The sequence below is a fragment of the Oncorhynchus masou genome, chromosome 24, assembly GCF_036934945.1.
Source record: "Oncorhynchus masou masou isolate Uvic2021 chromosome 24, UVic_Omas_1.1, whole genome shotgun sequence".
In the NCBI taxonomy this organism is placed as follows: Eukaryota; Metazoa; Chordata; class Actinopteri; order Salmoniformes; family Salmonidae; genus Oncorhynchus; species Oncorhynchus masou.
The window spans coordinates 100915364-100943061 of record NC_088235.1 but is presented as its reverse complement, the minus strand read 5'-3'; the positions used below and the strand labels follow the sequence as shown (position 1 = coordinate 100943061).

The 27698-nt window shown below is 47.2% G+C and overlaps 2 protein-coding genes across 2 annotated transcripts; both read left to right on the top strand.

The window, feature by feature from the left end:
* The first annotated feature begins 335 nt into the window (after positions 1 to 335).
* LOC135513144 (fibronectin-like) lies at positions 336 to 21492 on the top strand. Its single transcript, XM_064935892.1, has 22 exons — positions 336 to 599; positions 895 to 1155; positions 1566 to 1829; positions 2095 to 2355; positions 2804 to 3064; positions 3219 to 3479; positions 6050 to 6313; positions 6548 to 6808; positions 7498 to 7758; positions 8021 to 8281; positions 8420 to 8680; positions 8992 to 9249; positions 10987 to 11247; positions 11393 to 11665; positions 12117 to 12377; positions 14103 to 14363; positions 18028 to 18288; positions 18613 to 18873; positions 19097 to 19384; positions 19661 to 19897; positions 20330 to 20401; positions 20576 to 21492. The coding sequence occupies exons 1-22, from the start codon at positions 404 to 406 to the stop codon at positions 20848 to 20850; spliced, it is 5520 nt and encodes a 1839-aa protein (XP_064791964.1). The 5' UTR covers positions 336 to 403; the 3' UTR covers positions 20851 to 21492.
* Positions 21493 to 22389: 897 nt separating this feature from the next.
* Positions 22390 to 24789, top strand: henmt1 (HEN methyltransferase 1). Its single transcript, XM_064932987.1, is given in 6 exon segments — positions 22390 to 22473; positions 22741 to 22853; positions 23020 to 23154; positions 23469 to 23651; positions 23783 to 23966; positions 24172 to 24789. Coding segments are annotated over 6 exon segments (1317 nt in total).
* The last annotated feature ends 2909 nt before the right edge of the window (positions 24790 to 27698 follow it).

The window sequence follows — 27698 nt, the reverse complement described above, 5'->3', positions numbered from 1 at the left end:
CCAGTGACACCTACTGTGCCCTCTACAACATGGCCTGTAGCCAGGTGTACAACGTCACCGTCACTGCACACAACAACATCTGCCAAGGCATGGCTACGTCCAAGTCTATCAACCTCAAGACAGGTGAGTCCCTCTCACCTAGCTATGATAATACATAATACCCTACCCAGCTATAACACATAGACCAGTATAATGTACTGTACCACCGTGGCTACTGGATACACTCATATATTCATATTATATTTTCATTTGAAACAGTATTTCAAAGTTTTTCGAAGCAGCCATACCATCTGCATCGTTATCCATGGTGTCCCTTGTTGTGTGTGTTTCAGAGCCCTGTCCTCCCAACAATGTGGAGACAAGTGTTGACTGCGAGACTAGAACAGGCGCTATTTCCTGGGAGATGAGCGTTGGGGCAGTGGGATATATAGCATACTTCAACGGACGCAATGGAGACTCTCTGTCCTGCCACACCTTGGCACACCACACTTCCTGTAGGGTAGAGGGACTGAACTGTGGCACAGTTTACTACGCCCGCGTCAGAGCCCTGGGAGACACTCTTAATAGCACCGACTCTACCACTGTTCTGCTGGCCTCAGGTCAGTAACATAGCAAGGGAACATTCCTTTAGTGGTGAGTACAGAAACAAATCTGAGATCAGGGACCTTATGTCTCAAGTATATCAGAGTAGGAGAGTTGATTTAGAATCAGGTCCCTCATGTCCATATAATCTTATTGATTATGATCTAAAATGCTAAACTGATCTTAGATCAGTACTCTGAAACACTTGATACATAAAGCCCCAGTATAATTGCCATTAAGAAAATTCACTGGATATAGTAGACAATAGAAAAAAGATAAAAGTACTAACGAGTTTCTCCGTCCCGTCCCCAGCTCCCTGTGTCCCCGCCAGCATGGAGGCAGAGGTGGACTGTGATAACGCCACGGCCCTGGTGACCTGGGGCTGGAGCAATGGAGCCCAGTCCTACATCCTCACTGCTTTAGGCAGAGACGGGCACCAGGCCTCCTGCCACACAGAGGAGAATTACTGCAACATGACCGAGCTGGCCTGTGGTGAGAACTACGAAATCACCCTGACCGCCATCAACCACAACTGCCAGGTGGAGACCCTGTCTGGGGTCAGCTTCAGCACACGTGAGTAGAGAGCACGGACACAGGAGCCTCAAACACTATTTATAAATAGAGGATTATTGAGGAAAGTTGGTTTTTTACTTGCAATGACTGATATGTTGTAGTTTATTTGCCTTAGTTGAATGCACTGACTATAAATCACTCTGGATAAGAGCGTCTGCTAAAAGACCAAAATGTTAATTAAAGAAATAGAGCTGTGGTCACTAAATCACAGAATTGTCATAACTATTGTTGGATGCATGTGCAATACAGTGCTCTAGTATCTACTAGCGCTAGTGTGTCATAGAAACCTGTACTGCGGTGCAGGTCTTTAGTGCCCTGTAATGCCTGTATGGTAATGTACAATAAGTTACCCTACTGTACAAACTCTCACATGGTCTGTATACTGACTCAATTTGACCTCTGACCCTTAGGTCCCTGTCCCCCCCTGCATGTGGGGGTGGACCTGCAGTGTGGGACCCACACTGCCACCTTGTCCTGGGAGCAGAGAGAAGGGCTGCAGTTCTATGTTGCTAGCGCCACCTCCAGGGCTGGAGGATCTACTGGGTCCTGCAACACTAGCAGCTCTAGCTGCCAGTTCCCTGCTCTGGACTGTGGGGAGACCTACAGCTTCACTGTGACCGCCCACAGCAGCCTGTGTCAGAGTGAACTCAGCAGCACTGTCGAGATCAAAACAGGTACGACTTTTTCACCTGGTCAATCTACCTGTCAATCCCCTACTCTTCTACAATCTCTCACTGTTGTCATGTCCCTCTTGCATGTGCCTTATGTTGCACAATTCTGTGTACGTTTGATCAATTACGCACCTCCCAGCACTGACAATTCTATGATCAAAGAACAAAATGTACATACATTTATGTAGCAATATTCTTCATGCTATCAACAATTCAAAATTCAATGCAATAAAGTCCCCAACCCAACCTTTCCCTTTTACCTGCGTAGAACCTTGCCAGCCAGACCAGGTGACAGCTACAGGGTCATGCGACAGTGAGACAATGGTGGTTGTGGCGTGGGCCGAGGCCGAGGGGGCGGTGGTCTACGTGGTGACGGCCATGGGAGACCTGGGATACATGACAGCGTTCCAGACCAATGAAAGCAGCCTGGAGGCGGAGCTGCCCTGCGGACAGACCTACAGCTTCACTGTGATTGGCCAGGACGAAAGTTGTGATAGCCCAATCAGTGATGCTGCAGAGTTCAGGACTGGTACGTGGAGATATTTAATAACTTCCCAGAAATACACTCCTTATGTTTAGTGTTAAGTAAAGCAGGCTACGTATAATCTACTATCATGCTATGTATCTCATGGTCTAGATCTAGCCTATGTCCGTCCGAGCAGGTGCACAGCTCAATTCCGTGTCTCCATGTGTGGGCCTTGATTATGGAAGCACATTCATGCCAAAACAAATCCAAACAAAGACTTTGCATCTGTTTACATACCCGGTCTCCTCCTGCAGCTATGACAGTATGTTGTCTAGGGCCAGTCTATAATTCAATTCAATTCAAGGGATTTTACTGGCATGGGAAACATATGTTTACATTGCCAAATCAAGTGAAGTGAAATTGATAAACAAAAGTGAAATAAACAATAAAAAGTGAACAGAAAATATTACAGTCACACAGGTCTATATGAGTGTTGTGTTTCTGTCCCCAGCCCCCTGTGTGCCCCAGTATGTGGAGAGCTACACTGTGTGTGAGAACAGCCTGGGCTCAGTGAGCTGGGCCGAGAGCGAAGGGGCGGAGTCCTACACCGCTGTCGCTGTCGGAACAGACGGCCACACCCACATGTGCACCACCAACTCTACCAGCTGCACCTGGGAGGACCTGCACTGTGGAGACCTCTACACCGTCCACGTCATCTCCAACGACTACCTGTGCAGCAGCTCCCCTAGCAACAGCACCACCGTACGCACAGGTAGGCACGAAACACACCTACTCAGTCATACTATTGTCCCAGTCACCCCTTGTCTGTGGCACAGTTTTACCCACCACAGTTACCCACGTCTCCCCCATTGCCCAAATATTCATCCTGTTGGTGTTTAACTGTCTTGTTTTGTTATCTTCCACAGCTCCCTGCGTGCCCCAGAATCTGGTGCCCACTCTGGACTGTGGCAGGAGGGTTGGCTCCCTGACCTGGGACCTGAGCCACGGAGCAGTCTTCTACATGGTGACTGCAGAGACCAACGCCGGCCACAAGGTGGAGCTGAGCACCAATGACACCAACGCTTACATCTCAGAGTTCCAGTGTGGTCAGGAGTACTACCTGTCTGCCCAGGCAGTGGATTCAGAGTGCAGGAGTGCACCCTCCCCCCCTGCAACACTCAGGACAGGTACATAACATCACACCCAGCCCACCTGCAACACTCAGGACAGGTACATAACATCACACCCTCCCCCCCTGCAACACTCAGGACAGGTACATAACATCACACCCAGCCCACCTGCAACACTCAGGACAGGTACATAACATCACACCCAGCCCACCTGCAACACTCAGGACAGGTACATAACATCACACCCAGCCCACCTGCAACACTCAGGACAGGTACATAACATCACACCCAGCCCACCTGCAACACTCAGGACAGGTACATAACATCACACCCAGCCCACCTGCAACACTCAGGACAGGTACATAACATCACACCCAGCCCACCTGCAACACTCAGGACAGGTACATAACATCACACCCAGCCCACCTGCAACACTCAGGACAGGTACATAACATCACACCCAGCCCACCTGCAACACTCAGGACAGGTACATAACATCACACCCTCCCCCTGCAACACTCAGGACAGGTACATAACATCACACCCAGCCCACCTGCAACACTCAGGACAGGTACATAACATCACACCCAGCCCACCTGCAACACTCAGGACAGGTACATAACATCACACCCAGCCCACCTGCAACACTCAGGACAGGTACATAACATCACACCCAGCCCACCTGCAACACTCAGGACAGGTACATAACATCACACCCAGCCCACCTGCAACACTCAGGACAGGTACATAACATCACACCCTCCCCCCCTGCAACACTCAGGACAGGTACATAACATCACACCCAGCCCACCTGCAACACTCAGGACAGGTACATAACATCACACCCAGCCCACCTGCAACACTCAGGACAGGTACATAACATCACACCCAGCCCACCTGCAACACTCAGGACAGGTACATAACATCACACCCAGCCCACCTGCAACACTCAGGACAGGTACATAACATCACACCCAGCCCACCTGCAACACTCAGGACAGGTACATAACATCACACCCTCCCCCCCTGCAACACTCAGGACAGGTACATAACATCACACCCAGCCCACCTGCAACACTCAGGACAGGTACATAACATCACACCCAGCCCACCTGCAACACTCAGGACAGGTACATAACATCACACCCAGCCCACCTGCAACACTCAGGACAGGTACATAACATCACACCCAGCCCACCTGCAACACTCAGGACAGGTACGTAACATCACACCCAGCCCACCTGCAACACTCAGGACAGGTACGTAACATCACACCCAGCCCACCTGCAACACTCAGGACAGGTACATAACATCACACCCAGCCCACCTGCAACACTCAGGACAGGTACATAACATCACACCCAGCCCACCTGCAACACTCAGGACAGGTACGTAACATCACACCCAGCCCACCTGCAACACTCAGGACAGGTACATAACATCACACTCTCCCCTCTGCAACACCCAGGACAGGTACATAACATCACACTCTCCCCCTCTGCAACACCCAGGACAGGTATATAACATCACACCCAGCCCACCTGCAACACTCAGGACAGGTACGTAATATCACACCCAGCCCACCTGCAACACTAAGGACAGGTACATAATATCACACTCTCCCCCCTGCAATACTCAGGACAGGTACGTAACATCACACCCAGCCCACCTGCAACACTCAGGACAGGTACATAACATCACACCCAGCCCACCTGCAACACTCAGGACAGGTACAGAACATCACACCCAGCCCACCTGCAACACTCAGGACAGGTACATAACATCACACTCCCCCCCCCCCCCCTGCAACACTCAGGACAGGTACATAACATCACACCCAGCCCACCTGCAACACTCAGGACAGGTACAGAACATCACACCCAGCCCACCTGCAACACTCAGGACAGGTACATAACATCACACTCTCCCCCCTGCAACACTCAGGACAGGTACAGAACATCACACCCAGCCCACCTGCAACACTCAGGACAGGTACATAACATCACACTCTCCCCCCTGCAACACTCAGGACAGGTACATAACATCACACTCTCCCCCCCCTGCAACACTCAGGACAGGTACATAACATCACACCCAGCCCACCTGCACGACACAGATGTCATACATACACTCACAGACACTGTGTAGAACAATTAGTTACAGACAGGTACTGTGACAGGTGCTACACTGTTATTAAGCACACCAATGTAACCATAAACAAACGCAGGTTGACATTTATTGGGATGAATCTTGTCCTGGAAGCAGCTTTGCAGGGTGGTCACAAGCAGGCCTAGCCAAAAAGTCATAAACCTAACCCTAACCCTCAACTTAACCCTAACCACACAGCTAACCTTATGCCTAACCCTAAACGTAACCCAAACCACACAGCTAACCTTATGCCTAACCCTAAATTAAGAACAAAAAGCACATTTTGGCCAATTTTGACTTTGTGGCTGGCCCATCAAGCGGATACTGCTCAGCTCTGCCTCCAGAACAATACAATATTCATCCCAATAAATGTCAACTTGCTAAACAAACATGTCCACTTTCACCAAGCACACCTGTATGCCTTCTTAAAGATTTTAATCTGTGCATAACTCATATTCTTTTCATCTTCCCTCGTTCAGAGCCCTGCAATCCCACCTCCATCTCTAGCGCGATGGACTGTCTCTCCAACATCGCCGTGGTAATGTGGGCGGTGTCCGACGGTGGAGCCGAGTACTACACCGCCACGGTGGAACACGAGGACGGCCAATCAAAGAGTTGCATGTCGTCCAGCTTCCAGTGCGGCATGCCCGACCTGCGCTGTGGCCAGAACTATACCATTACCGTCACCGCATCCAACCAACATTGTCACTCCGACCCCAGTGTCGTCAACACCCTGACCACAGGTGAGACAGACACAGGTCACTTCAACACAAGAGAGAAAGACCAGACTAGCAGAAGAGAGGTCCTTGCACAACTAACAAACTAAGAGACCATGCTAAACCGTCATAGAAATAAACATGTCACATATGGACCAGAGACCAGGCAGGGTACAGAGGTCTCTGAATCCACATCCAAAGACTACCAAAACGCATATGTTCCATCTCAAAAGATTAACCCTTCTCGGTCCCTCTCCACAGTTCCCTGTGTCCCTACCCATGTTGTGGCCGTTATGGACTGTTCTGACAACACAGCCTCAGTGACCTGGAGCCCCACCCAGGGCGCGCTGTCCTACAGGGCCGTGGCACAGAGCCCCCGCGGCGCCCTCTCCTCCTGCGAGAGCACTGACCCACAATGCATCCTGGCCAACCTGATCTGCGGAGTGCCCTACACTGTGCAGGTGGTGGCGGTGAACGAGCGCTGCTCCAGCCTGCCCAGCCACTTGGCAGAGTTCCAGACAGGTGAGATACTGTACACACCAGGTAGTACCTGTACACTGCATACACAGTCAGAACACAGAGCACATAGTAGGTCTAACTGTACACACCAGGTAGTACCTGTACACTGCATACACAGTCAGAACACAGAGCACACAGTAGGTCTAACTGTACACACCCCGTAGTACCTGTACACTGCATACACAGTCAGAACACAGAGCACACAGTAGGTCTAACTGTACACACCAGGTAGTACCTGTACACTGCATACACAGTCAGAACACAGAGCACATAGTAGGTCTAACTGTACACACCAGGTAGTACCTGTACACTGCATACACAGTCAGAACACAGAGCACATAGTAGGTCTAACTGTACACACCAGATAGTACCTGTACACTGCATACACAGTCAGAACACAGAGCACATAGTAGGTCTAACTGTACACACCCCGTAGTACCTGTACACTGCATACACAGTCAGAACACAGAGCACATAGTAGGTCTAACTGTACTCAACAGGTCAAACAGCCCAGGTTGATACTGTAGAAGTTCGGCCAATAGAAAAATCACATCATCTCACCTTTAGTCTCACCCAAACACCTTATATATAATTCTCTCATTTACGGTGGGTCTTCCACGCTCTAGTGTCTACCAATGTACTATTCTCCCTGTATCACTTTCCCACTCATACGACGCTCCTCTCCCCTGCAGTCCCCTGTACCCCTGAGATCACTGGGGTTCTCCTGGACTGCTACACAGACTCAGTTCTGCTGGAGTGGGCCTACGCTGAGGGAGCTGTGTCCTACACCGCCACGGCCCAGTCAGGGGACGAACAGACAGCCACCTGCAACACAAACCACACCAACTGTGAACTTATGGAGTTAGCCTGTGGACAGACATACACTGTCACCTTGAAGGCATCTGATGGCCAGTGTGACAGCTTCCCGAGCACCAGCGTGAAAGTGTCATCAGGTGAGTTAACTATACTAGACACAACAACTACCATTATATAATGCAGGTGCCAGAAGGAGACAATTATGTGAGAGATATCACTGATCCAGCATACCGTAATAACTCATCAGCATCGAGTTGAAAAAGATTAGTATATTAATGCTATTGTTAGCATTAACATTCATACAGTTCTCATTTCCAGTGAACGCATCATAAAAGTTCATGTTAGCAAAGTGAATATTGAATATTGAATATCTCTCTCTCTCCTCCTCTCCCTTCCCAGTCCCCTGTCCTCCCCAGGCTGTTGTATCGCAGCTTAACTGTTTAACTAACTCAGCCCGTGTTGAGTGGGAGAGCAGCAGTGGAGTAGACTCCTACACCGTCCAGGCTATGAGCATGGAGGGAGACGAGACCGCCTGCGAGACCGATGGAAACGTCTGTTCCATATTGGACCTCGTCTGCGGCTCCACCTACAACATCAGTGTCAACGCCGTGAGCAACGAGTGCAACGTATCAGAGAGCACCCTCATACAGATGCAGACAGGTTAGTCCTGCCCCTGACGATAACACACCCTCTCATTCCAACCGTGTGTTTATACTGTATACAGTACGTACTGTATGTGCACGGTGGATGTACCTGTACACGGTGTATGTACCTGTGTTATTTCTCTCCTTCTCTCAGCGCCCTGTGTACCTGAGCAGTTGGAGGCCAATATGGACTGTGACTCTGGCTTTGTGTCAGTATCTTGGGAGCCTAGCAACGGTGCCACCTCCTACACAGCTGTTGCCCAGGGCAACGGTGGCTACGCATCATCATGCAACAGCAGTGATACCTCTTGCCAGTTCCCTGAGCTGCTGTGTGGCCTGTCCTACAGCATCACCGTTCAAGCCTCTGACGATGTGTGTAACAGCGCAGACAGCAGTGCCGTACAACTCAACACATGTAAGGTCGTCACCCTACATGTAGCATTTAGTGTACCTGGACACAGGTAGATTCATTATAATAGAGAACAGCTGCACACACCTGCTGGTGGGTAACTTCATGTAGCCACACTCAGCTTCAATGCAATTGATTGAATGTTTGATCAATGTTTGGGCAGCAAGCTGCCATTGTTAGGGTTTTGTCTGGGTCGTCACACACCACAGATTATTGCAGCTTGCCCCAGTATTTCCAGAACCCTATATTCCCCTCTAACCGGGTATGTTTTCTGCAGTAGATTCCTTTCTAACCTCTAAGGGTTTCTCTGTGTGCAGTACTCTGTGAGCCCCAGAATGTCAGTGCTCAGATGGAGTGCGGAAGCAACGCTGGACTGGTGTCATGGGAACAGGGAGAGCTTGTGTCTTCCTACCTGGTGCGTGCGGTCAGCCCCGACGGACACCGGACCCAGTGTGACAGCAACGCCACCAGCTGCAGACTACCCAGCATGCACTGTGGCCAACAGTACAACCTAACCGTCACAGCCCAGGACGGGAGTTGTGACAACAGCAATGCGTACCTGAGCCTGCAGTCTGGTAGGTTATTAATTGATTGAACAATCAGTCTCAATTAACCAAAAGATGCCACAATACATACAGTGGGGCAAAAAAGTATTTAGTCAGCCACCAATTGTGCAAGTTCTCCCACTTAAAAAGATGAGAGAGGCCTGTAATTTTCATCATAGGTACACTTAAACTATGACAGACAAAATGAGAAAAAAAATCCAGAAAATCACATTGTATGATTTTTTATGAATTTATTTGCAAATGATGGTGGAAAATAAGTATTTGGTCAATAACAAAAGTTTATCTCAAATACTTTGTTATATACCCTTTGTTGGCAATGGCAGAGGTCAAACATTTTCTGTAAGTCTTCACAAGGTTTTCACACACTGTTGCTGGTATTTTGGCCCATTCCTCCATGCAGCTCTCCTCTAGAGCATTGATGTTTTTTGGCTGTTGCTGGGCAACACAGACTTTCAACTCCCTCCAAAGATTTTCTATGGGGTTGAGATCTGGAGACTGGCTAGGCCACTCCAGGACCTTGAAATGCTTCTTACGAAGCCACTCCTTTGTTGCCCAGGCAGTGTGTTTGGGATCATTGTCATGCTGAAAGACCCAGCCACGTTTCATCTTCAAAGCCCTTGCTGATGGAAGGAGGTTTTCACTCAAAATCTCACAATACATGGCCCCATTCATTCTTTCCTTTACACGGATCAGTCGTCCTGGTCCCTTTGCAGAAAAACAGCCCCAAAGCATGATGTTTCCACCCCCATGCTTCACAGTGGGTATGGTGTTCTTTGGATGCAACTCAGCATTCTTTGTCCTCAAAACACGACGAGTTGAGTTTTTACCAAAAAGTTATATTTTGGTTTCATCTGACCATATGACATTCTCCCAATCTTCTTCTGGATCATCCAAATGCTCTCTTGCAAAATTCAGACGGGCCTGGACATGTACTGGCTTAAGCACGGGGACACGTCTGGCACTGCAGGATTTGAGTCCCTGGCGGCGTAGTGTGTTACTGATGGTAGGCTTTGTTACTTTGGTCCCAGCTCTCTGCAGGTCATTCACTAGGTCCCCCCGTGTGGTTCTGGGATTTTTGCTCACCGTTCTTGTGATCATTTTGACCCCACGGGGTGAGATCTTGCGTGGAGCCCCAGATCAAGGGAGATTATCAGTGGTCTTGTATGTCTTCCATTTCCTATTAATTGCTCCCACAGTTGATTTCTTTAAACCAAGCTGCTTACCTATTGCAGATTCAGTCTTCCCAGCCTGGTGCAGGTCTACAATTTTGTTTCTGGTATCCTTTGACAGCTCTTTGGTCTTGGCCATAGTGGGGTTTGGAGTGTGACTGTTTGAGGTTGTGGACAGGTGTATTTTATACTGATAACAAGTTCAAACAGGTGCCATTAATACAGGTAATGAGTGGAGGACAGATGAGCCTCTTAAAGAAGAAGTTACAGGTCTGTGAGAGCCAGAAATCTAGCTTTTTTGTAGGTGACCAAATACTTATTTTCCACCATCATTTGCAAATAAATTCATAAAAAATCATACAATGTGATTTTCTGGATTTTTTTTCTTCTCATTTTGTCTGTCATAGTTGAAGTGTACCCATGATGAAAATTACAGGCCTCTCTCATCTTTTTAAGTGGGAGAACATGCACAATTGTTGGCTGACTAAATACTTTTTTGCCCCGCTGTAAGAGTACATCAGAATGTGGAGACAATTAAAATGTTCTTCCATTCTCTCTCCTCCCTGTCTCTTTTCAGTCCCCTGTAACCCCACCAATGTGCAGGCATCCCTCCAGTGCCTCTCTAACTCTGCAGCGGTGACATGGGAGCGGGCTAGCGGCGCGGTGTTGTACCAGGCTGTTGGCACAACAGATGGAGGTCACCAAGCGATGTGTAACAACAGTCAGACACACTGTGATCTGAACGGACTGCAGTGTGGACAGACCTACAACGTCACTGTGGTCTCCAAAGACGACACCTGCATCAGTGTAGACAGCGACACGGCACACGTCAGGACAGGTAAAGGGAGAATTGACCTCTACATTACAGCAGATTGGAGTTTGAGTTATTCAATCTTGTTCGGTGGGCAGCTCTGCCTTGATGCAGAAACGAATAGGCTTAGAAACCTGAGATTATCACTAGCCTCCTCTGTCTCTCCTCGCAGCTCCCTGCCCTTCCCAGGACGTGGCTGTGGATGTACAGTGTGCCGCCGGCTCCATGATGGTCACATGGTCCACCAACCCTAACGCCGAATCCTTCCACGTGACGGCTGTGACCAGCGGCTCCGCCGACCTGTCATGTGACTCCAGGGGTCTTCCAATAAGAACCGGGTGTTCCATTGAGAACCTTCCATGTGGACACCTCTACAGCGTCACGGTTACCTCCATCAGAGGTGGCTGTAAGAGCAAAGTCAGTGGTGCCGTAGCGGTGTCCTCAGGTAAGACCAGAACACAGGTGACCCCCACACTGCATTCATAGGAAGTGTTACACACACACACACACACACACACACACACTGCATTCATAGGGGAGTGTTACACACACACTGCATTCATAGGGGAGTGTTACACACACACACACTGCATTCATAGGGGAGTGTGACACACACACACTGCATTCACAGGGGAGTGTTACACACACACTGCATTCATAGGGGAGTGTTACACACAGTCTCCAGGAGGAACGAGATAATTCCATCCACACCTGCTGTGTAGACCAGAACCGAAAGAAAAGAAACACTCCTTTTTATGTGTGTGCTTTTCCCTTTTCTCCATGGATGTAGAACAGTAGAACAAACAGTAGAACAAACAGTAGAACCAACAGTCGAACAAACAGTAGAACCAACAGTAGAACAGTACCTTTAAAACCTTTTTTCTCCTCTTCCACAGCTCCATGTGTCCCCCAGAATGCTAAAGGTAGTCTGGACTGTATTTCTAACTCTGTCTGGGTGTCTTGGGATGCCTCCACCGGGGCTCAGACATACACAGTCCTGGCCAACGGCGGCGGAGGTGTTAACTCCACCTGCACTTCCTATTCTACTGCCTGTAATGTGCCTGACCTGGCCTGCGGAACCCAGTACACCTTCCATGTGACTGCTGTCAACACACACTGTCAGAGCTCACCCAGTAATACCTTCCAGATCGAGACAGGTACGTTACACAGTGTCAGAGCTCACCCAGTACACCTTCCATGTGACTGCTGTCAACATACACTGTCAGAGCTCACCCAGTAATACCTTCCATATCGAGACAGGTACGTTACACAGTGTCAGAGCTCACCCAGTAATACCTTACAGATCGAGACAGGTACGTTACACACTGTCAGAGCTCACCCAGTACACCTTCCATGTGACTGCTGTCAACACACACTGTCAGAGCTCATCCAGTAATACCTTCCAGATCGAGACAGGTACGTTACACACTGTCAGAGCTCACCCAGTACACCTTCCATGTGACTGCTGTCAACACACACTGTCAGAGCTCATCCAGTAATACCTTCCAGATCGAGACAGGTACGTTACACACTGTCTGAGCTCACCCAGTAATACCTTCCAGAACGAGACAGGTACGTTACACACTGTCTGAGCTCACCCGGTAATACCTTCCAGAACGAGACAGGTACGTTACACACTGTCTGAGCTCACCCGGTAATACCTTCCAGAACGAGACAGGTACGTTACACACTGTATGAGCTCACCCGGTAATACCTTCCAGAACGAGACAGGTATGTTACACAGTGTCAGAGCTCACCCGGTACACCTTCCAGAACGAGACAGGTACGTTACACACTGTCTGAGCTCACCCGGTAATACCTTCCAGAACGAGACAGGTACGTTACACACTGTCTGAGCTCACCCGGTAATACCTTCCAGAACGAGACAGGTACGTTACACACTGTCTGAGCTCACCCGGTAATACCTTCCAGAACGAGACAGGTACGTTACACACTGTCTGAGCTCACCCGGTAATACCTTCCAGAACGAGACAGGTACGTTACACACTGTATGAGCTCACCCGGTAATACCTTCCAGAACGAGACAGGTATGTTACACAGTGTCAGAGCTCACCCGGTACACCTTCCAGAACGAGACAGGTACGTTACACACTGTCTGAGCTCACCCGGTAATACCTTCCAGAACGAGACAGGTACGTTACACACTGTCTGAGCTCACCCGGTAATACCTTCCAGAACGAGACAGGTACGTTACACACTGTCTGAGCTCACCCGGTAATACCTTCCAGAACGAGACAGGTACGTTACACACTGTCTGAGCTCACCCGGTAATACCTTCCAGAACAAGACAGGTACGTTACACAGTGTCAGAGCTCACCCGGTACACCTTCCAGAACGAGACAGGTACGTTACACACTGTCTGAGCTCACCCGGTAATACCTTCCAGAACGAGACAGGTACGTTACACACTGTCTGAGCTCACCCGGTAATACCTTCCAGAACGAGACAGGTACGTTACACACTGTCTGAGCTCACCCGGTAATACCTTCCAGAACGAGACAGGTACGTTACACACTGTCTGAGCTCACCCGGTAATACCTTCCAGAACGAGACAGGTACGTTACACACTGTCTGAGCTCACCCGGTAATACCTTCCAGAACGAGACAGGTACGTTACACACTGTCTGAGCTCACCCGGTAATACCTTCCAGAACGAGACAGGTACGTTACACTCTAGTTGTTCTTTATGATTTTGAGCTCAGACTCAGGTGCAAATGAAATTCTGTTCAGTTCATGGGCAATAAAATATTAATTTATAAATGATCTCACAGTAGTCTTAACTGTCCTATCTCCTAACCTGACTGTTCTCTGGCGGTGTACAGTCTGTGACTCTATAACTGAACTACCTTTCTTCTCTTTAGGTCCTTGCGCCCTGAAAACCATCACCGCGGTGAATGCATGCCATAGCAGCAGTATCGTGGTTAGCTGGGAGCATACAGAGTTATCTCCTACCATCGTGGCGACGGCAGAGGGACAAGACCAATCCATGCTCACCTGTAACAGCACGTCCACTTCCTGTGAGCTCATGGGAGTGCGCTGTGGCATGCACTACAACATCATCGTCTCCGTCCCCTCCGACAAGTGCAGCACCTTGAGGAGCCCACCAAAAAAGATCAACACAGGTAACTAGACCACTCCACCACTAGGACACCTTACTCTTGGTCAACACCGGTATCTAGAGTACTCCACCACGACACTAGAATCTACACAGGTATCTAGAGTTCTCCACCACGACACTAGAATCAACACAGTTATCTAGAGTACTCCACCACGACACTAGAATAAACACAGGTATCTAGAGTTCTCCACCACGACACTAGAATCAACACAGTTATCTAGAGTACTCCACCACGACACTAGAATCAACACAGGTAGCTGGAGTTTTCCACCACGACACTAGAATCAACACAGGTATCTAGAGTTCTCCACCACGACACTAGAATCAACACAGTTATCTAGAATTCTCCACCACGACACTAGAATCAACACAGGTATCTAGAGTTCTCCACCACAGCACGGGAATCAACACAGGTAGCTGGAGTTCTCCACCACGGCACTAGAATCAACACAGGTATCTAGAGTTCTCCACCATGACACTAGAATCAACACAGTTATCTAGAGTACTCCACCACGACACTAGAATCAACACAGGTAGCTGGAGTTCTCCACCACGACACTAGAATCAACACAGGTATCTAGAGTTCTCCACCACGACACTAGAATCAACACAGTTATCTAGAGTTCTCCACCACGACACTAGAATCAACACAGTTATCTAGAATTCTCCACCACGACACTAGAATCAACACAGATATCTAGAGTTCTCCACCACGACACTAGAATCAACACAGGTATCTAGAGTTCTCCACCACGACACTAGAATCAACACAGTTATCTAGAGTTCTCCACCACGACACTATAATAAACACAGGTATCTAGAGTTCTCCACCACGACACTAGAATCAACACAGTTATCTAGAGTTCTCCACCACGACACTATAATAAACACAGGTATCTAGAGTTCTCCACCACGACACTAGAATCAACACAGGTATCTAGAGTTCTCCACCACGACACTAGAATCAACACAGTTATCTAGAGTTCTCCACCACGACACTATAATAAACACAGGTATCTAGAGTTCTCCACCACGACACTAGAATCAACACAGGTATCTAGAGTTCTCCACCACGTCACTAGAATCAACAAAGGTATCTAGAGTTCTCCACCACAGCACGAGAATCAACACAGGTAGCTGGAGTTCTCCACCACGACACTAGAATCAACACAGTTATCTAGAGTTCTCCACCACGACACTAGAATAAACACAGGTATCTAGAGTTCTCCACCACGACACTAGAATCAACACAGGTATCTAGAGTTCTCCACCACGTCACTAGAATCAACACAGGTATCTAGAGTTCTCCACCACGTCACTAGAATCAACAAAGGTATCTAGAGTTCTCCACCACGACACTATAATAAACACAGGTGTCTAGAGTTCTCCACCACGACACTAGAATCAACACAGTTATCTAGAGTTCTCCACCACGACACTAGAATAAACACAGGTATCTAGAGTTCTCCACCACGACACTAGAATCAACACAGGTATCTAGAGTTCTCCACCACGTCACTAGAATCAACACAGGTATCTAGAGTTCTCCACCACGTCACTAGAATCAACAAAGGTATCTAGAGTTCTCCACCACAGCACGAGAATCAACACAGGTAGCTGGAGTTCTCCACCACGGCACTAGAATCAACACAGGTATCTAGAGTTCTCCACCACGACACTAGAATAAACACAGGTATCTAGAGTTCTCCACCACGACACTAGAATCAACACAGGTATCTAGAGTTCTCCACCACGACACTAGAATCAACACAGTTATCTAGAGTTCTCCACCACGACACTATAATAAACACAGGTATCTAGAGTTCTCCACCACGACACTAGAATCAACACAGTTATCTAGAGTTCTCCACCACGACACTATAATAAACACAGGTATCTAGAGTTCTCCACCACGACACTAGAATCAACACAGTTATCTAGAGTTCTCCACCACGACACTAGAATCAACACAGGTATCTAGAGTTCTCCACCACGACACTAGAATCAACACAGTTATCTAGAGTTCTCCACCACGACACTATAATAAACACAGGTATCTAGAGTTCTCCACCACGACACTAGAATCAACACAGGTATCTAGAGTTCTCCACCACGTCACTAGAATCAACAAAGGTATCTAGAGTTCTCCACCACAGCACGAGAATCAACACAGGTAGCTGGAGTTCTCCACCACGGCACTAGAATCAACACAGGTATCTAGAGTTCTCCACCACGACACTAGAATAAACACAGGTATCTAGAGTTCTCCACCACGACACTAGAATCAACACAGGTATCTAGAGTTCTCCACCACGACATTAGAATCAACACAGTTATCTAGAGTTCTCCACCACGACACTATAATAAACACAGGTATCTAGAGTTCTCCACCACGACACTAGAATCAACACAGTTATCTAGAGTTCTCCACCACGACACTAGAATAAACACAGGTATCTAGAGTTCTCCACCACGACACTAGAATAAACACAGTTATCTAGAGTTCTCCACCACGACACTATAATAAACACAGGTGTCTAGAGTTCTCCACCACGACACTAGAATCAACACAGTTATCTAGAGTTCTCCACCACGACACTAGAATAAACACAGGTATCTAGAGTTCTCCACCACGACACTAGAATCAACACAGGTATCTAGAGTTCTCCACCACGTCACTAGAATCAACACAGGTATCTAGAGTTCTCCACCACGTCACTAGAATCAACAAAGGTATCTAGAGTTCTCCACCACAGCACGAGAATCAACACAGGTAGCTGGAGTTCTCCACCACGGCACTAGAATCAACACAGGTATCTAGAGTTCTCCACCACGACACTAGAATAAACACAGGTATCTAGAGTTCTCCACCACGACACTAGAATCAACACAGGTATCTAGAGTTCTCCACCACGACACTAGAATCAACACAGTTATCTAGAGTTCTCCACCACGACACTATAATAAACACAGGTATCTAGAGTTCTCCACCACGACACTAGAATCAACACAGTTATCTAGAGTTCTCCACCACGACACTAGAATAAACACAGGTATCTAGAGTTCTCCACCACGACACTAGAATAAACACAGGTATCTAGAGTTCTCCACCACGACAACAGGACATATTAGGATACATTAGTCATGGTCAAAACAGGAAGTAAAAAGTACCCCACCACTATATTGTGACGTATAAAGATTCATTACCCATGGTCAACACAGGAAGTAAAAAGTACCCCACCACTATATTGTGACATATAAAGATTCATTACCCATGGTCAACACAGGAAGTAAAAAGTACCCCACCACTATATTGTGACGCATAAAGATTCATTACCCATGGTCAACACAGGAAGTAAAAAGTACCCCACCACTAGTGGCTAGTATTGATTGCAATCATTTTTGATTTTGCTATATTATGTGCTGTTTCTCGTCAACCATGTATCTTTATGCGTCACAATATAGTGGATATTGTGACGCATAAAGATACATGGTTGACGAGAAACAGCACCTAATAAAGCAAATTCAACAATGATTGCAATCAATACTGAGCAACACACTAAGTGCTCTACACCAGACATACTGAATACAGAGAGACTGTATTACTAAGGGGGTTGTTACTAGCTATCCCAATATCCTGATACTTTCCCTCTAACCTCTGCCTCCAGCTCCCTGTGTTCCTGAGGATGTGACAGTGGTAGCGTCCTGCAAGGCAGAAGGTACAGTGGTGTCCTGGGCTCACTCCTTGGTGGCCCAGTCCTACCTCCTCACCGCCACCAGCCGAGGCGGTGACGTCCGCACCTGTAACAGCTCTGTGAACAAATGTACCCTGGCTAAACTCCACTGTGGTCAGCCCTACACATTCAGCGTGACCGCCAGCGCCGGCACCTGCACCAGCAAGGCCAGCCCCAACGTCACCTTCAGCACAGGTACATTATGATACAGCAGATAGCAGTACAGTATTCTCTGTTCAGTATATACAGTATATAAGAACATGGATCGAAGGGAACATTTTGTGCCGAAGGATCAGAAAATTGACATCAAATACCCGATTATTCGATACAAATGTTCCTTTTGATCAATGTTCCTTTGATGCAATTCTAATCAAGTACACCATCCCTCCTTTTATACTGACTTTAAAAACTCCAATCTGCTATAAGGTAGAGGTAATCTGTAACATAACATTGCTGTTGTATTCAAGTAACATTGCACTGCACCATTGTTATAACATTGCGTCTATTCTCTTCTCCCAGTGCCCTGTGACCCCATTGGCCTGTCCGTTCATGTCCAGTGTGAGACTAGCTCAGGTGTGCTGTCCTGGTCCCCCAGCCAGGGCTCTGTGGTGTACTACGGCTTTGCCCAGTCTGAGGATGGGGACATGCTGTACTGTGACAGCATGGACACCTCCTGCACAATCCAGGGTCTTGACTGTGGAGCCATGTACAACTTCTCTGTGCTGGCCTCTGATGGAGCCTGCAACAGCTCGTACAGCCAACCCCTGCTTGAGGGAGCAGGTAATAACCCATCCAGTTCTTTCAGCTAGAGATGGTTGAGGAGTAGAGTCAGTGAATGAATGACATCAGGAGGACAGGGAACACTGCATACAGTACAATGTATATATTCAAACGGTCTAATCAGATACTGGCTAACTAATATAGAGATTAATGCAATAGTATATTCTAATGATCTTGATTTCTTCTCTCTATCCTTTCTAACCTCCTTCCTCTCTCCTCCTAGCCCCCTGCGCCCCTGCCACCGTGCGGAACCGCATGCGACTAATCGGCAAGACCCACTTTGCCCGTACCTCCTGGAGTGCGGTCGTCTGCCCCAATGTCGAGTACCTTGTTGAGATAACCGGCAGTATCCTGGATGACCCGCAGGCCATGTTTGATGTCTCGTCCTATTGGATAAAGTACACCTTCTTTGAGTTGGCCCTGCCCTGTGGCTCCTCCTACAGTCTGACAGTCCGTACCAGGAACTCTGCCGGAACCAGCAAGCCCTCCACCCCCATTACCGGGACAGCGGGTATGTTAACTAAACAGGGAGCCATAAGGGTTTGAATGTGGACACTGATTTAATATTATGATGGAAATGCAAATGATCAGCAATGCTATTGGTCTGCAACGCTACTGAATTCAGTCAGTCTATTCTGAGGGTAATGTGACCTTAGTCTATAAAAAGAGAGTGACAGTTTTGGCTGGGAAGTTACTTCTGCCCTGCGGTGGGGGATTATCCTGAGAGTAGGGCTGAGGGATGTTTAATCCAGAGTTGACATTAGTAAACCAACCCTTTCCCTTCCAGCTCCCTGCGCACCTCTGGGCGTGAACTACACGGGTGACAACACGCCTGCCATGCTGTCCTGGGAGGCTGCAGTGTTCGCCACACAGTACACCGTCTACGACGTGACCGGAGACAGACGCACGCAGGTGTGTTCCACCACGGAACTGTCCTGTCAGCTTAACAACGTCCAGCCAGGCGCCATCGAGGTTACCGCTAGCAACGCTGTGGGAGAGAGCGTCCCCACCAAAGACATCAACGGTGAGATCGGAAAATATGATACAGAAGGAAAATATTCATAGTAGGCAAATTAGGCCTTGGACATTGTTTTGCCTGTTTTTATCAGTGATTCCAAGTGAATCCAACCACACTGTGATGAATAAACCACTGTGATGGGGGATATCATCCATATCCATATAAATTCGTATCGCTGTATGTACAATGGTGGAGTAAATATCGTGTTCATCATAAACAATTAACTAGTTACTACTTGAAACTGCTGCTAGAGGTCGAATCGCGCAATTTGAGCCATTATGGCGCTGGCGCAACATCTCTCTGAATCAATGCCAGTTCAAGTGGACTAAATCTGATATGGATCATCAATATGGATGATGATAAATATCTACTGCACATGGTGTTGTGCTTGTATTCAAGCTTTCAATAACACAGTCTATCTTTGATCCTCTTTCTCAGGGCCATCAAATCGCCACAGAAGAGATCTGGGGATGGCAAAGCCTGCCACATTTGCTGAATTCCGCATCAGAGGTGAGCACATTCTCAAACTGCCACGCCATCTCTAATCTTTGCACCATATATGCATAATTATATTCCTCACACTCTCAAAATAGTTCATGTCTAGTCTACAAATATGCTAAAGGTCAAACAAATAGTGAAATCAATGGTTCATAATAACATTACTTTTCCTCCTTCCCTTCACAGAGGAGCTGTCCGAACCCAAGGTGTTAGTTGCTACGGTAACAGGTGTTTCTCTGCACATGGAGTGGGCACCGGTGAGGGACGCCACCCTCTACACCATTATCATCGTCCAAGAAGACACACCCTCCAGACGCCAGGTGCTGACCGTCTCTGGAGAGCTGACCAATGTGAACGACCTCGAGCCCTCAACAAGATACTGCATCTTCGTCTCGGCCAAGAACGAACACACCCAGAGCAACTACTCCAAGGAGTGTGTCATTACTGGAGTCCCCATGTGATTGGCTTGACTTTCACCCCAACCAAATGGACATTACGGTTGCCAGGGCAACCACCAATTGATGTAGTGTAAAGAGAATCATCAGTGACTGCTTCCTATCTCTAGAAGTAAACACGCAAGGCAGAAGAGAGGCTTTTCAACAGACTGAGGGACAGGGAGGGGTTACTGTTGTTAAGCTTAAATTACTATCACAAAAGGCAGTCTTTATCGCATAGATGATCCTACTAAAGCTATGTTATTTTCGATTAACTTGAAAGAAGAAATGTGGTATTTTTTTGTTGTTACTTTTTAGAGCAAGGTATCATTTTCTTGTTTTTTTGTAGTCGGTAAGATAGCAGCATGTGTCTTTATAATGTGTAGTTCTTTGAAAAAAGTATGCCTAAAAATTTATTTTTATTTATCTTCAAATTGTTATATTTTTGAGACCTACACGAACAACTTTTCTGTCCACTAAATGTATTTTAGATTCTTCTGTTGGTTGTATACATGATTTGAAACAAAGAAAAAGTAGATCAAGAGAGCAAATAAATGCTATCAAGCAAGTAGTAATTTATGAAGCAATATTTTTGTTAACCATACAGTATGTGTCCTATCTGATGTACTATACATCTTGTCTCAAAACTATAGCTACAATAGCTATTTTTATATCAAGCACAGATTTAAGGAATAAAAGTATGTTAAACATTAAAATAGTTATTCTCCATAAAGAGCATAAGATATCAAAGTCCTGGGTCTTTCACTTGGCAGCTATCATTGTATCCATTATATATAACAGCCAATGATGACTCCTCATCTACATTATCTACAGTAGTTGTATGGGAGTCTGGATGATGGGAGTCAATACTTTTGATTTCATGTACTATAGGAAACATTTCTGCATGGACCCGAAAGACAAGTTAGAATGTTGAACTCGGACCATTCGGGCAGACAGATCAATTGATATCTGAGCATCAGCAGACTCTCAAACAAATGGACATGCTTGATGCAACCCAGGAGCCTGTGAGACCCATGTGAACATCCCTGATTCAGATTCTTCTTTCTTGTCATCGAACCAAGTGTAATGGATGTGATATGGCTAGCTACTTAGCGGTGGTGCGCGCTAATAGCATTTCAATCGGTGACGTCACTCGCGTTGAGACCTTGAAGTAGTGGTTCCCCATGCTCTGCAAGGGCCGCGGCTTTTGTGGAGCGATGGGTAACGATGCTTCCTGGGTGACTGGTTCGCGCCCGGCGAGGGGACGGATTAAAGCGAGGGGACGGATTAAAGTTATACTGTTACACAAGGCTATAGAAAAACAAACAATCAAATATAACACATGCACCAATAACTGGGAAGAATTAACATTTCATGGAAAATCTTTAAAAAAAACTGAACTCTGCTGCAGCCTGTTATTTAGGCCAGGGTTCCGCAGACTCAGATTTAGTCCACTTGAACTGGCATTAATTCAGAGAGATGTTGCGCCAGCGCCATAATGGCTCAAATTGCGCGATTCGACCTCTAGCAGCAGTGTTTCAAGTAGTAACTAGTTAATTGTTTACGATGAACACGATATTTACTCCACCATTGTACATACAGCGATACGAATTTGTCATCGACTTCGTCAAAAAGAACAAACCCAAAAAGGTACTGTATAAAACTACTTTACGTGATGGTTCAGTTGTGGCTTCCATCGGAACAACCCACATGTAACGTTAGCTAGCTAGCTAATCGCAGAACTACACGGTTTAGATGCAGACCGTCTTTGGCCTGCCTTATGTTGACGTTATGTTTAAAGTCTGACCCGCTAATTGAAAATAAACGGGGAAAACTATTTATCAGAACTTGTCCACTTATCAGCAATAGGCCCATTACAACTGTATTTTCTGTGTGCTTGTCCATTCTTCTCTTCAGGTGGTAGACTTGGGATGCAATGACTGCACTCTCCTTAGGAAGCTGAAGTTTCACAAAGAAATTGAACTGCTTGCTGGACTGGACATTGACTGTGCAGCTATCAGGGCTAAAATGTGTGTTTTATGAAGTTATTTCAACAAATAAAACATTGTCCATTGATTTGTGAGATCATATCCTATGACCGAGGTCTACCTTTGTGAGACTGTAGTACACACACACCTACCTGTCTTAATTTATCATAACCTAAACTAAGGACCTTTACAATTAAATCCTGAGCAGGTATGAACTGGCACCGATTCCAACTGACTACCTGCAGCCAGGTGATCATCCCCTGACCATTGAACTGTACCAGGGTTCAGTCACCGAGAGGGATCCCCGCACCAAAGGATTTGATCTGGTGACGAGTATTGAGCTGTAAGTCATCAAATCAAATTTATTTATAAATCCCTTCGTACATCAGCTGATATCTCAAAGTGCTGTACAGAAACCCAGCCTAAAACCCCAAACAGCAAGCAATGCAGGTGTAGAAGCACTGGAAGTCTGGGTGACTGCAGGAGGGATTAGCCCTCAGACAATGTTTTTCTACTTTTTTAGATACTGTATTGTATGAGCACCAATATACTGGTACATCAATTCCATGTTGATTGCCACATGTAAGGGTTTGCCCATCATGTGCCCTTCAATATTGTCATGGTATTTTATGTTAACCACAAACTTGCTCTCTACAGCATTGAGCACCTACAGCTTGAGGATGTGGATAGGTTCACTGAGGTTGTATTTGGCTACATGGCCCCAGTAGCAGCAATCATTAGCACTCCAAACGCTGACTTCAACCCCCTGCTCCCCGGGCTGACAGGGTTTAGACACTACGACCACAAATTTGAATGGACTAAAGTTGAGTTTCAGACCTGGTATGTGTACATTACCATGCAGTCAGTATGCCTGTATTATAAGCATCATTCTAAAATGGTATACCTTTTTCTTATTTGTACTTAGTTTGCACTCATCCTCTCCATCTCTCCCATCCCTCCTGCTCTCCCAGGGCTCTGAAGGTGTGCAGAGAGTTTGGTTATGTGGTGGCGTTTACAGGTGTTGGACAGATACCGGCCCAGGAGGAGAGTATCGGGTTCTGCTCTCAAATCGGAGTGTTTCAGATCGACAGGTCAGGAGGTGACGCACCACGTCTGCAAAATAATGTCGCAGAGGAGCATCTTCCTTACAGAGTGGTGAGGAGGCACAAATTGGGTCTACTCTTGTTGTTTAATCCTGTCTCATTACCTGTGTGATCAGAGTCAGAGATCAAAGTATCAGTGTCACTTAGTTTTGCATGCGTTTCAGAAAGTGGCCAGTGAGAATAAAATAGGCCCCTCTGTCCTAACCTATTTCTCACATTCTTTCCCTTACCCTTTCTCTCCATCCCTCATACTCCAGTTATACAACGTGGTGTACCCAAGCCTGTGTGACAGCAATATCTTCCAGAGGACTCTGGTGAATGAGGTCCTGTACTGGGCTGAGACCCTGAAGAGAGAGTGGCTGGAGGAGATACGTGGAGTGGGGGAGGAAGAATCAGAACAGACAGATGAAGAGGGTTGTTCGAGAGAAGGAATGGACAGGGAGGAGAGTCAGACAGGTGAAGTGGAGCGAGTGGTGGCGGGTGGTAGAGGGTTTGAGGTAGAGAATGAGGAGGTGGGGGGAGAGGGTAGAACAGACATGGGACAGGAGGAGCCCTACAGAGTAGGTCAGTCTGTGTGTGTCCCCTTGGTCAGGTTGTGCTCCTGCCCCAGAGTGCAAGCTCTGAGTGGGACAGTCCAGCGTCTCACAAAGTTCCTACTGGAGAACTCTAGAGTACAGCTAACCAATGATGGCACTGCCGTGGTGTTGGTGGACAGCGATGATGAAGATTTGGATTGGGATGAGAACTGTGATAACACAGGGACAGGTCCGTTCTTGGTCAGTAGCGTGGAGAACGAGGACTGGGAGACAGAGCTTGGTCAGTAGCATGGAGAACAAGGACTGGGAGACCGAGCTTGGGTGACCTTTGTCATATAAGGAGTGTATTCTTTGATGTACTAGTGGTGCGGATTTTCATTTTCTTTTCCCCTGGCAATATACAGTTCTAGAACTAGGGGCCATCAGATAAGATTCAACCATATCCTTAAATGAAGGAACATGTTCCTAATAAAATGTGATGAGAATATAGTCATTGCCTGGTTCACACAATCAACATTTTGAACCGTTTTAATCAACAGTGCATGGTACACAGGAAAAGCATACAGTACACCTGGTAAGGAAGCAAATGTTGGTCAAAAAGACAGGAACATTGGACACTGTCGACACTGACAGAAAACGTCACTTTTACAGGAGGATACGGGTTACAGCTCCTTAATACACACAGCTTCACAGAAGAGAAAAGGCAACCATGTTTGTTACATGTTAGGTACCGACTGAGCTGGGAAACAGGAACATATGCTGCCTGTCTAACATCTGTCTACTGGAACTGATTTTACTGAAGGAAGGTAGTTAACAGGCTTATTTCTATTCAAGAGGAATAGTGAATGTAATAAAAGTGCCTTGCTAAAGGTTACAATACTCATTATTAGTTTCTACCATGTTCTGGATCTATACATCACTTCTGTTCTTAAATTTGCCTCAAATGAGGCAGTAAAGAGAACTTCCAGGTAAGTGATGGCACAACATAAATGAATCACAGAGGAATGTGGTCTTACCAAACATACAGATGTAAGAAACCTTGAACCACAACACTAGTTCAAACATATGTGATGGTGGAATTGTTGTTTTCAAGCATTGGTTTAACTCGCTGAAGAAATACAAAAATCATGCAAACAATAAACATCTACACAAAGAGAAATAACACAGATTAATTCAGAGTTATAATACCATACACTGATGACACTGCAGAAATCAGCAAATTACGGCACATAACTTGAGGTCAGGATATGGTTAACCTCCAGTATGGCTTAAGACAGGAGACGATCACATACACTAAATGTATGTAATGCCATTATATCTTTAACTTACTCTGAATATGCATTGTTATTTCTATTTAATGAGACAGACCAATTAACAAGATTCATCATCACAAAATCGTGTAGTGTATACAATTTCTCCCCCCCAATGTCAGTTTCATAACTGTATTTGACAGATTATATTCAAGATATGGGGGGGGGACCAATCCATTACATCGTTCAGACAACGGATAACAGAGTCATCATCAGCCTCATCTGATGTAACTCCTGGCTTTTTTTCATATATCATCATCATACCATCTGATATGCTGCTGAGAGAGAACCTTCATGGACCACACCGTGGCACTCTTCATGGACCACACCGTGGCACTCTTCATGGACCACACCGTGGCACTCTTCATGGACCACACCGTGGCACTCTTCATGGACCACACCGTGGCACTCTTCATGGACCACACCGTGGCACTCTTCATGGACCACACCGTGGCACTCTTCATGGACCACACCGTGGCACCCTTCATGGACCACACCGTCTCACCCTTCATGGACCACACCGTGGCACTCTTCATGGACTACACCGTCTCACCCTTCATGGACCACACCGTGGCACCCTTCATGGACCACACCGTCTCACTCTTCATGGACCACACCGTGGCACCCTTCATGGACCACACCGTGGGACTCTTCATGGACCACACCGGGGCACTCTTCATGGACCACACCGGGGCACTCTTCATGGACCACACCGGGGCACTCTTCATGGACCACACCGGGGCACTCTTCATGGACCACACCGTGGCACTCTTCATGGACCACACCGTGGCACTCTTCATGGACCACACCGTCTCACTCTTCATGGACCACACCGTGGCACTCTTCATGGACCACACAGTCTCACTCTTCATGGACCACACAGTCTCACTCTTCATGGACCACACCGTGGGACTCTTCATGGACCACACAGTCTCACTCTTCATGGACCACACCGTGGCACTCTTCATGGACCACACCGTGGGACTCTTCATGGACCACACAGTCTCACTCTTCATGGACCACACCGTGGCACTCTTCATGGACCACACAGTCTCACTCTTCATGGACCACACAGTCTCACTCTTCATGGACCACACAGTCTCACTCTTCATGGACCACACAGTCTCACTCTTCATGGACCACACAGTCTCACTCTTCATGGACCACACAGTCTCACTCTTCATGGACCACACCGTGGCACTCTTCATGGACCACACAGTCTCACTCTTCATGGACCACACAGTCTCACTCTTCATGGACCACACAGTCTCACTCTTCATGGACCACACAGTCTCACTCTTCATGGACCACACAGTCTCACTCTTCATGGACCACACAGTCTCACTCTTCATGGACCACACAGTCTCACTCTTCATGGACCACACAGTCTCACTCTTCATGGACCACACAGTCTCACTCTTCATGGACCACACAGTCTCACTCTTCATGGACCACACCGTGGCACTCTTCATGGACCACACTGTGGCACTCTTCATGGACCACACTGTCTCACTCTTGATGGACCACACTGTCTCACTCTTGATGGACCACACTGTCTCACTCTTGATGGACCACACTGTGGCACTCTTGATGGACCACACTGTGGCACTCTTGATGGACCACACAGTCGCACTCTTGATGGACCACACTGTCACACTCTTGATGGACCACACAGTCACACTCTTGATGGACCACACTGTCACACTCTTGATGGACCACACAGTCACACTCTTGATGGACCACACAGTCACACTCTTGATGGACCACACTGTCACACTCTTCATGGACCACACTGTCACACTCTTCATGGACCACACTGTCACACTCTTGATGGACCACACTGTCACACTCTTGATGGACCACCCTGTCACACTCTTGATGGACCACACCGTGGCACTCTTGATGGACCACACTGTCTCACTCTTGATGGACCACACT

Excerpts from the sequence above, each read along its gene's own strand:
- LOC135513144 (XM_064935892.1), top strand. The coding sequence starts at position 404 with ATGAGCGTTGGGGCAGTGGGATATATAGCATACTTCAACGGACGCAAT. Across the intron at positions 1,830-2,094 it reads CACTGTCGAGATCAAAACAG|AACCTTGCCAGCCAGACCAG; the intron begins GTACGACTTTTT and ends TTACCTGCGTAG. Across the intron at positions 18,289-18,612 it reads CAACGTCACCTTCAGCACAG|TGCCCTGTGACCCCATTGGC; the intron begins GTACATTATGAT and ends CTCTTCTCCCAG.